The 10,358-nt window shown below is 32.7% G+C and overlaps 1 protein-coding gene across 1 annotated transcript; it reads left to right on the top strand.

Annotated features, from left to right (window-relative positions):
- The first annotated feature begins 2,056 nt into the window (after window positions 1-2,056).
- On the top strand, window positions 2,057-10,041 carry LOC149532111 (uncharacterized). Its single transcript, XM_089809212.1, has 3 exons — window positions 2,057-3,305; window positions 5,781-6,437; window positions 9,241-10,041. The coding sequence occupies exons 1-3, from the start codon at window positions 2,278-2,280 to the stop codon at window positions 9,680-9,682; spliced, it is 2,127 nt and encodes a 708-aa protein (XP_089665338.1). The 5' UTR covers window positions 2,057-2,277; the 3' UTR covers window positions 9,683-10,041.
- Window positions 10,042-10,358: the final 317 nt, after the last annotated feature.

The following is a 10,358-nucleotide window of genomic DNA, read 5'->3' as shown; positions in this document are numbered from 1 at the left end:
TATTTAATATTTTCATTTAATTATTATTATTTTATTTAAATTCAATAATTTTGATATAAATTAAAAATTCATTTCTAAATTAATTCTAAAATATTATTTAATTGAAAATTAAAATATAATATAAAATTACTTAAAAATATATATATATATATATATATATATATATATATATATTTTACATATCTTAACAAATGTGTTTATCATTGTTTGTGTACCGAAAATGACGATAATTGCGCAGTACAAACTTTATAATTTTTATAGTTTTGGTTTAATATTTGCATCAACACGATTTGATGAATGTAGCAGTTGATTAAATCATTTATTGTTGTGCTTCATTCAAATTTTTAATTTATATGCATGGATGATTCGTACATTTTTTTTCTTCAATTTTATGAATGGAAAATTCTTTTTTCAACTGGGAGAAATTGTGTTGGCCGATGAGAATTGTAGTTTTTAACATTTTCAAGAAAAAAATAATCTTCATTTTCTCGACACGGATTTGTGTAAAATATTTTTGAGGACACCAAAATTTTCGAGGCAAACAAATCCTCATATTTGAGGTGAAAACAATAGTCTCGCCTATTAATAGGCGGGACTAATAATACCCATCTTGTATTAAATGATACTTATATGATTCTCTTTCCCATTTTCTTTTAATCAACAATAATAACTTATAAAAGAAAAAAAGAAAAAACTTCTTACTTTGTACCATACAATGTTTACTATAAAATAATAAAATAAAATAATAATACATATTTTAGAACTTTTCATTTTCATCATCTTTGATAAGAGTGTCCTTTGATTTGGATGATGACATGGAAGAGATTTAAAAAAGAATAAAGTATCTTCCTCATCTTTTCCTCAAATCCAAAGAACAAATTGAAAGTCATACAATGTTTACTAATAAAAAATAATAATAGTGGCTTACATGACTTTTCACATTCTATTTTATAACTATATAATATTATTTATAATAATTGTTTTGATGAATAGTCCCTTTCTTATATTAAAATAAATACAATAAAGTTACATAGTCAGAGAAAAGGGCTCGGGAAATAGGATCACCCAACAAGTTCATACGGTCTAAGGTCGGAGATCAACTATTCATAAAAAAAACTCAGAAAACAATATTAATTAAGATTTAAAGGTACTTTATTCTCTTAAAGAAAATAGTACCAGGAAACTGGAGCACTCTTCGAATTACTAAATATATTTCATTAAAGATTGCAAATATTATTTATTAAAAAAATATATATATAATATTAATTTTTTTTTAAATTATGTATTATAATATTATATATAATATCTTATATTTTGACTATACATATATTAAATATTAATTAAGTGTAAATATTTTTAAAAATATTTGTTTAACTTATTTTTAATTTTTAATTTTTTCTTACTTCTTCTTATTTTAACTTTTGAATTAATTTTTAATAGTATCATTAAATTATCTGAACGTTTGACGGATAGGCTTGAAGTCGTGGGTCACTCCCATGGTCTCGGGTTCAATTCTGCCTGTGGATTTAACCGGTGTTTGGTCTCGGATTCAATTCTGCCTCTAGGTTTAACCAGTGTTGCTCTTCACTCATGGGGGACTAATCTCACCCTAAGCTCTGTTGAGCTTAAGCTTAAAGTCACGGGGATACCTCCATGTAACAAAAACAAGAGAAAAAGAAACAAAAAACCAAAAAAAACCATCATTCTTTAACTTATAAGATGATAGAGAAATGTTTTATAAAAGATAAAGTAACTTCCTCGTAGTATCCTTAAATTAAAAATATATGTTTGTATGATAGTTATCACCAGCAGATAAATAATAATAACAATTTTATATAATACTATTATCAACTAATAAAAATAACTAAAAATACCCATTTCTCTCCTAAGGAGGGCAAGAGTTCCATTCGTGGTAAGTTCGGTTTTTTGTCCTTACTGACAGCAATGGCTGCACTATTTCTTATGTAAAGCGAATTTTCGATGAAAAGACTTATACTTCTGCTTAAAGCAAAGCTTCCCAAGATGCTTTAAAGTCTCCACATAACAAGATTTAGGCGTCTGGGTATGTGCGGAATAGCCTATGAGAGGAAAATCCAAACAAATGCGATTGCTCCAAGAACTCTCCCCCCCAGCTGTTTCTGACATGCCAAATCAATTCCAATGCAAGAATTTTATTGGGGGTTTGGGTATACTCACATGTGTATATATATATCTGCCCAATTGATATGTTTTCGTCTGATTGAGATTTTAAGAACTTGTTGAGCTTGTGAAAGAGAAATGGAAGAAGAAATCAATTTATGGATGGCCCAGAACAGGGTGGATGCAGAGAAAGTTGGTCTTAAGATAAAGAACAAAGATGTTAATGAGGAATCCATGTGTGTAGAGGTTGGAGGGTATATGATCATGGTCAGTATCCTTTCTGCTTCGGAGGATTCCAATTGCGATGGATCTTTTGTAGCTATTTCATTACAAGACGAATGTGATGCCACCTTGATGGTAGCTCTTGAAGCTCTGAATGACAAGCTTCAACGCCTCAGAATTGAACCCAATTGCTTGAGGAATGTATTGGACAACATATTGCAAGTTTTTACAGAGTTGGGATGCACCAAGCCCATTAACAGGGCGACAGAGGAGAGATCAAGAGAAGCATATGTGTACAGCTCAGCTGAAAATTTCAGTGTGGCCCGTGAAGCGGTGTTGTATATGGTAGATGAAACTTCAATTGTGAGTGGAATATTACCATGGTGTTCCGTTCAAATGATTCCGGGCTTGGAAGTTGTGGAGGTGAGAATGGATATCAAGAACATAATGTCCGCAGACAATGTGGCCACAGCACTGCAATTTAGCTTAGATGATCCTCTGGTCTTTCATTTATCATTTGGCAGCAGTACATGGGTTAAAAAAGAGGCTGCTACCGAGGAATTCTTTAGGTCTGCTGAAGTTTCAGTGAAGGAGAGCCCAATTCAGATAGAAAAGTTGAAGGCGGCCATGGAAGAGGCAGTGAAAGGTATGAGTATGGATGAAAGATTTAAGAATGCCATTAAGAAAAGCTGGTGTACCAAGATGCGTCCGTATGGGCCTTATGTTTTACTACCAGATATGATTGAGGGATTTTTGGAGCACTGCTACATAAGGCCTGATGGTTGTCTAGGTGTTCGCCACAAGGTTGCATTGTCTTGTAACATATTTGTCACACTTTTGATATTCGTGGGATCGTGGCTGAAGACTATCAGGGCATTTTGTGCCATTTGTAAAAGGCCTCTTCCACCCTTCTCTCGCTTGTGGTACTGCGATGCGGAATTATGGTATTTTGTTTCTTTAATCCTCCTTCCTCCTTTACTTTTTGTATATTGTCATGGAATTGAGGACTTGGGTCATCCATCCATAAGAGCATTTATTGAACCTGAGGAAGCCATTCGGGGCAGGGGATTTCAGGAATTTTATTCATGAAATGAGAGGTCCCCTGAGGATAGGAAAAAAACCGCTTTCTATTACTCATTTTCAGGGGCTGGAAAATTCCCCTACCAATTTAGGTGCTGCTTAATAGTTAATGTGTCGTGATTGTAGATGTGCAGTTTTTAAAGAAATTGTGGGATGAATAGCTTCCTAAAACTTCCTAGCTAAGCTTTTAAACAGATGTCTCGCACTCAGAGAGGGTACTTCAAAATATTCTTCACATGGTGCCTACTCGGTATGCACGAGTCTATTGAAGTGACATACTACATTGATGTTGCGTCTCAACAAAAATTGTCCAAGATCAAAGGATCAGGGTCTGAAGAATATCAATCAGTATGAGCGTGCATAATTTTTGGATTGTGTGTTGTGAATATTCTTTATATCAATGCTTTGTTATGACAAAAGATCATGGATTGTAATTTAAAACAGTGATGCAAAAAACTTCAGAAATTATACACGTTGGTCATTATAAATATAAACTGTAGAATGTGATGTCTGTACTGTGTAATAATGTTGTGATAAAACTTCTAGTATCTTTTTTTCAAATGACGAAACTTGAAAATGAATCTTAACTTTATTCAGATGATTCAGAAATTATATGAAGGCTCCACATTAAATTGGTCAAAAGTTTGTCAAATTTTCATAGTCAATTTGCTGTAGAGACTCTCTGTTCATACCATTACAAACTCAGCCTCTTATAGCCCTCTCTCACAAATCATCTCTCCATTTTTTCTTTCCAATGCTACTTCTTTGTCTTCAAATCTGGGCTTCTTCCTTGCCTTCAATAATGTATCTTATTTTCCCTTCCTATTTTCTATGCCGCTGTGCAGAGTATAATTGATAAAAGCCCAAAATTGGTACTTCTTTCTCTTCACCTCCCATCCTTTATGCTTTTCTTCTTCATTTTCTTTCTGATGTAGCATTTTTAATTTCTTTTTATGGGTTATTCTTTTCTCTCTCCCAATATTTAAAATGAAGTTATTTTCAACATATGATTTTTTTTTCAGTTAGGAAGAACAGAAATTATCACCATTTTTAAATAATGATTTTTGTTCTGAAATTCTCCTCGTTGTGAAACTTGCTAAGTGAAAACTTCAATTTTGTAAATTTGGTCAATTCAATAGAAACCAAAACCTAGATCAAAATTGATAAAGAGCTGATTTTTTAACAAATAAGAATTGACTTTAAACAAATAGTCCAGTATCATATAATATGCCTTGAACTTACTAGCTGCTGTGACTGGATATTCTCCTGTCAACAACACTTGGGATTTATATTTTCATCAATATAGAAGTCTGAAAACAAACTAGAGAATACAAATAGTTGACTAGAATGTGTGGATTCCAAGCCTAACTCTTATGAAGCAAACAATAACTGTGGCCATGAACTACTGATAAACCAAAATTTAGATCAAAACTGATAATAGAGTGATTTTTTTTAATGTAGACACCCATATCACATATCTTGAACTTTCTAGGTGTTGTAGCTAGATATTATCCTATCAACAATGGTCAAAATTTGTATTTTCCTCAGGGGTCCAAAAAAAACAGAAAAATACAAGCTTAACTGTATTGAATCTAACAATATCTGTGATGAATCATTTAGTATATACAAAGGTACACTAATGAATGAATGTTTCTTTTTTTGTAAGGTTACCTCAATTTTCGAAGACGGGTCAATTTTTCCTCCATCACAAATGTTTGTCTATTTTGAAGAAGGGTTATATAACAGTAGGAAAAATTAAAATGTAAAGAAAATTTTAAAATATTCATATGAAAACATAGTTGAAAAACATTCTGAGATGCGTCTCAAGAAAGTGTAATAATATTTTACCATAGGAATCCAGTACTTCTGTTTACTAAAATCCAGAATGCTTTTTGAGCACTGATAAATTAGCCAAATGGTCATACTTAACCATGACAGGCAGAACCTGGATTTTAAATTATGCATTCTGATGACAGAAAACAAAATCTGATAGGAAAGCTAGAGGCCAACATAACTTTTCAAGAAGTTGATCTGACGATGGTTCACAACACACAATCTGAATTCAAAACAAAAATAAAATTAATACTATAAATTGTGGAAACACATTATCAATTTTTACAAACAAAACATAACACAGTTTTTCTAGAAACATTTCAATCAAGCTGATTATTAGCTTAAAAGCATCTTTTGATCCCATACAGCCATTACTACAACCACAGGGATGCTGAAGTAAAGTTTCCTTCTCACTATTGATGAAAAAATTTAATCCGCCTGATGTTTTTTCCCTTAGTTTTTGATATCTACAATTAACTGAATGATTTAATTTCTCTTGTCCTCAGCTTGTACAAGTTTGAAGAGTTGGGTTTTGGAGCATCCGTGCTACAAGAACTGAAAAATACAGAGTTGGTTGATTTGGAGCTCACCCTTGCTGCTGCTGCAACAAGATGTTCTACTCGAGATGTTTTCGAGCCATTTCCATCATTTTTATTAAAAAAGAAAGAAGTGCGAAAACGTGCTGGGTTCTTTAACAAGGACATTTCTGAAATCAATTCAAGAAAATATTTCTCCAGCAAAGAAGTGAATGCCATGAACAATAAAGATTTGTGCCTTTTACAAAAGCTAATAGATTCAATTCCCCCACTTTCAGAGATGCAGCAGTATTCCAGTGAAATCGAATTAGTTGTAAAGCTTGGAATTTCGTGGCTGCAAAAGGATTATATCACTGACAGTGTCAATCAGACTGACTTATCTCAAGAAGATTATGCAGAAAAAATATGGCTTCCATATAAAATCCTCAGATATGTGTTGTTTACAAATAGATTGTCCCTTTGTCTACTTCAGAAGGATCACAAGTTTAAGTTGCCTGGATCTCTCTACCAGTTCACAGTTTTATATAACTCAGAGAGTGAACTCAAGCTTGCAGAGCGTAGGAAAACTGAAGGATCTGTATTTGCCTTCCATGGAAGTTCTTTGTCGAATTGGTACTCCATTATAAGGTATCTGCTACTATTACTCCTATTTATGCTTTTCCGTCTATCTTTTATTGTTTTCTTCAACATCAGTTGCTACTTTTATATCATGCGCACTTATTCTCTGTTTTCTTGTAACCATGGACAGAAGAACCCTAGTTTTCATACAAAAATTTGAAAAAAGAATACATAATAGAAAATACAACTACAAAGATTCTCAATGATACTTAAATCTATTTGCCAACTGGTTCTGATGGATCTGGACAGAGTCTGTATTGGATCTTATATTTAAATTATTATGTATATCTTGATATTGATCAAACATCATAAATTCATATTATTAAATAATTTTATTTTACAATTATATATATTCCTCTCTTTTCTTTATATATATATATATGAACTTTATAAATGAAAATTAGAAATTCACAAACAGTATTGTACCCTAACCCCTCCCCGAAGTCAACCTACAATTTAACCTATCATACTTATATTTCAATTTAAAAGGAAATATTATTATTCTACCATTCTGACCTTTCAGATTGTTTTTTCTTTGGATTGCCATAGACCATAAAACAAGAGGGAAAAGCATGTGCTCTCAAATAGAATAAAATGTTGACACATACTTGTCTTCCACATTCCAATGGAAAAAGTCACCAACACAGATATTATGACAAGTTATTGATAATAGTTTCTAATGCATACATTCAAATGGAAAATATGAAAATAAACAAGCGGAACAGCCTGAGTTATTTACCTTTGGAAACACCCAATTTAGGGAAAACTCTAGCATTCATATAGACACATGTTCTTGCTTTCTTGTCTACTTTTCTATGCAATAGTATTCTCTCTCACGTGTGGGGCAGGGGAGACAAGGAGGCTCCTTTCTTGTCTCCTTGGCTATGCAATAGTTCTGCAACACCCTGCCCCCCTCTCTATCTATGCAATAGTTCAGAGGTATAATCCACATTTGAAATGTGGAAAGTTATCAAATTTACTCTAGTTTACTTTCTTTTCTCTTTTGCTCTTATTTGGGATAGGAATCAATCAAAAATATTGTTCAGTTTATTGAAATCCAAGGAGGCTCCTTTCTTGTATTCTTGGCTATGCAAAAGAACTCATTCCTTGTCTTCTTGGCAATACGAAAATTCTCTCTGGAAAGCGGAGGCGAGGGAGATCCTTTCTTGTCTGATTAGCTATGCAATAGTTCTCTCTTTCTCTAGGCAGGGGCTCCTTTCTTATCTAATTACTGTCTCTCTAGTGATAGGGGAGGTGAGACGGCTCCTTTCTTATCATGCACATAGGTTTGGATTTCCCATGCACTGCATGTTTCAGTTTAAAGATCTAATTGAATTGATTTGATAGCCACACCCATACTCAACTCAATGCAAACTATCAACTACCTACTTTCCTACATTTGTAAGTTGTAACTGAAATATGTCCACACGAAGAGCGAAAGTTTCAAATGGGCTGATCATTGATCCACTGTGTATCACCTACGTTTAAAAGATCCTCTAGATTTGTGCCTAGTATAGACATCATTGCCGTTTTGTCAGAATGAGTCTTTGCCTAGACTTTCTAGGTGTCCTATTACCATACATGCAAAGGTGAATTGATGTTATTGTGGGTGGAATAGAATCTGGTATAAATTCTTTGAAGGAGAAGGGAGAATGGAACACAAGTCCACAAAGAAACATTTATGAACAAAGAAATATTTATTTAGATTGAGGTTTGTAGAATGCAGCTTCAGATCTTCTCAGAGTATGTTTTTAAGATTGAAATGCTTTCAATCTTCTATGATTAAAATGCTTTTAATCTTTAATATATCATGTTTCTATGATCCCTTATTCCCACTCTTCATTTCCTATCTGTTCAATGGGTGATGATCTTACTTTCCAGCTCCCACCTCTCCATTTTCCCATGCTGCCACTTGATATTTCATTTGTTGTTATTCAAATGCTAAATATAGGCTTTTTAACCCTACCTTCCCCTCCTTTTCTATAATTTAATAAATTTCTATTGAAAACAATAACTGTTTATTAAAGAGACGCCTTGGAGAGTCTTTTAGAACCTTCAAACATAGTATGAGATAGTTATTCTATATATCCATTTCCTACTTTGAATCTATGTTACATTAGTTGTGTGGAAGAAAAAAAATCTGTACAAGCTTTTTATTGAAAACTTATAATAACTTTTTAACTCCCTTCAAAAAGTTATCTAGAAAAATAGATTTTGTGTCCCCTTTGCCGTCCCCTCCCCACAATTTTAAACAAAAAGAATTTACAGTTTCAAACGTGGAATAACACTGTTATAATATTATAATGTCTTCCTTATTTCCTTCCAGGCTAGTTTTTCAGCTCCAATAAAACTTCAGAAAAATGTCAATAATTCATCCACATATTGATTTCTCTTAAACTATAAAGAATGAGACTACAAAATCTTTTTGACACTTTTGTGACATACTTTTTCATACTGTCCTTGCAAAAGGATTTGAGGATATGAGTCTGATCTTCACCAATTTCAAATAATGAATTTTCTTGTGAACTTTTTTCTAATAGTTAAAACTACTTTGAATTTTATAAAATTGATTTACTCCATGAATTCCAGGTATAAGAAAATGTTAAATATTTTGAGGATATTGTATGATACGTTTACTTTTCTCAAAAGTTTTTAATCTTTGTATGTTTCCCGTTCAGTTTGAGAAGTGTTAACGAGTATATGAGTATTGAAAAACTATAGATATGAATATGGTAAGAAAGACAAATCTTGATTATCTAAAATTGATCTTTCCATGCATAAACAATGATGGTGATGGTGTTGAATTTGACAGAAATGGACTGAAGTGCTTGAGTGGAACAAAGTACATGTCAGGAGGAATGGCATTTGGAGAAGGCATCTACTTCTCAACTGAGATGGAACATTCATTGACTTACTCTACTTCTTCAGCATGGAACGTGCATGGGAAAAGAAGAGAGTATTTTGTGCTCGCTCTCTGTGAAATCTTCTCTGGCCAGAATTATGTTGTCGCAGAAAAGAGTGAGTACTTGGTAGTTCCTCCTCAAAATGAAAATGATATTGTCATGCGTTACTTGTTTGTATTCAATAAAAAATACAAAACAGCTGCATCTAAGAAGACACTAATAACAGGCCACATATTATCTGGGGATATTAATTTGTATGAACATTACGAAAAATTGAGATTTAAACATTGTGAAGAGGTGATCAGTGGAGGGTTGGCTGGAGAACTTCTAAAAGTGGCAAGATGTTTCTAATCACAACTAGAAACATATTCATTTTTCATTTTTCTGGTTGTAAAGGAGCAAAACTGGACCCAACCAGCAGATCAATATGAATTGGTTTATAACAGAAGCATTTGGTTGCCCGGTTGCAACTGACTATTCAGATTCTTTAAAAAGGTCATTTTGGAAGGTTCAACCGGCGTTATCTGCAAATTAATCTGCACTGTTTTTCCCTTTCCCAACCATCTAATGGGGAGAAAGAATTTCCTTTTACCAAATTTATAAATATATAGTGGGTCTTGCAACTTTTAGTTTTACACTGTAAGATAAAATATGTTCAGATTATTTACATACATTGAAGAATTCAATAAGGTAAAAAAAAATTTAGCACCTCATATTTGTTGGTGTTTTTTTAATTGAAGAAAAGCAATTACAATTTAAATAAAATAATAGTAATGTTGTTCTAATAACAATTATAAACAAAATTATTAAGCACCTCATACTTGTTAGTGTTGAATTTCTAGAATCTTCATATTTTGTTGGCTTCACTAAATCATTCAAGCATTCAAGCCATCTTCAAGTGCATTCAAGGAGATCCTTTTGCAACCAATTGGAAGAGAAATTCTTGCAGCGGATGTGTTTTCAAGGAGCTTCAAAAGTGTTCATTTGGGGGTTTCATTACCTATCTCCGATACTCATTCCACAACCT

Source organism: Cupressus sempervirens, chromosome 11 (assembly GCF_028749045.1).
Source record: "Cupressus sempervirens isolate cs-2001-9-10 chromosome 11, ASM2874904v1, whole genome shotgun sequence".
Classification (NCBI taxonomy): Eukaryota; Viridiplantae; Streptophyta; class Pinopsida; order Cupressales; family Cupressaceae; genus Cupressus; species Cupressus sempervirens.
Note: the sequence above shows the minus strand (reverse complement) of the source record. Positions and strands in the feature narration are given on the sequence as shown.

Excerpts from the sequence above, each read along its gene's own strand:
- LOC149532111 (XM_089809212.1), top strand. The coding sequence starts at position 2,278 with ATGGAAGAAGAAATCAATTTATGGATGGCCCAGAACAGGGTGGATGCA. Across the intron at positions 3,306-5,780 it reads TACTGCGATGCGGAATTATG|CTTGTACAAGTTTGAAGAGT; the intron begins GTATTTTGTTTC and ends TCTTGTCCTCAG. Across the intron at positions 6,438-9,240 it reads AATTGGTACTCCATTATAAG|AAATGGACTGAAGTGCTTGA; the intron begins GTATCTGCTACT and ends TGAATTTGACAG.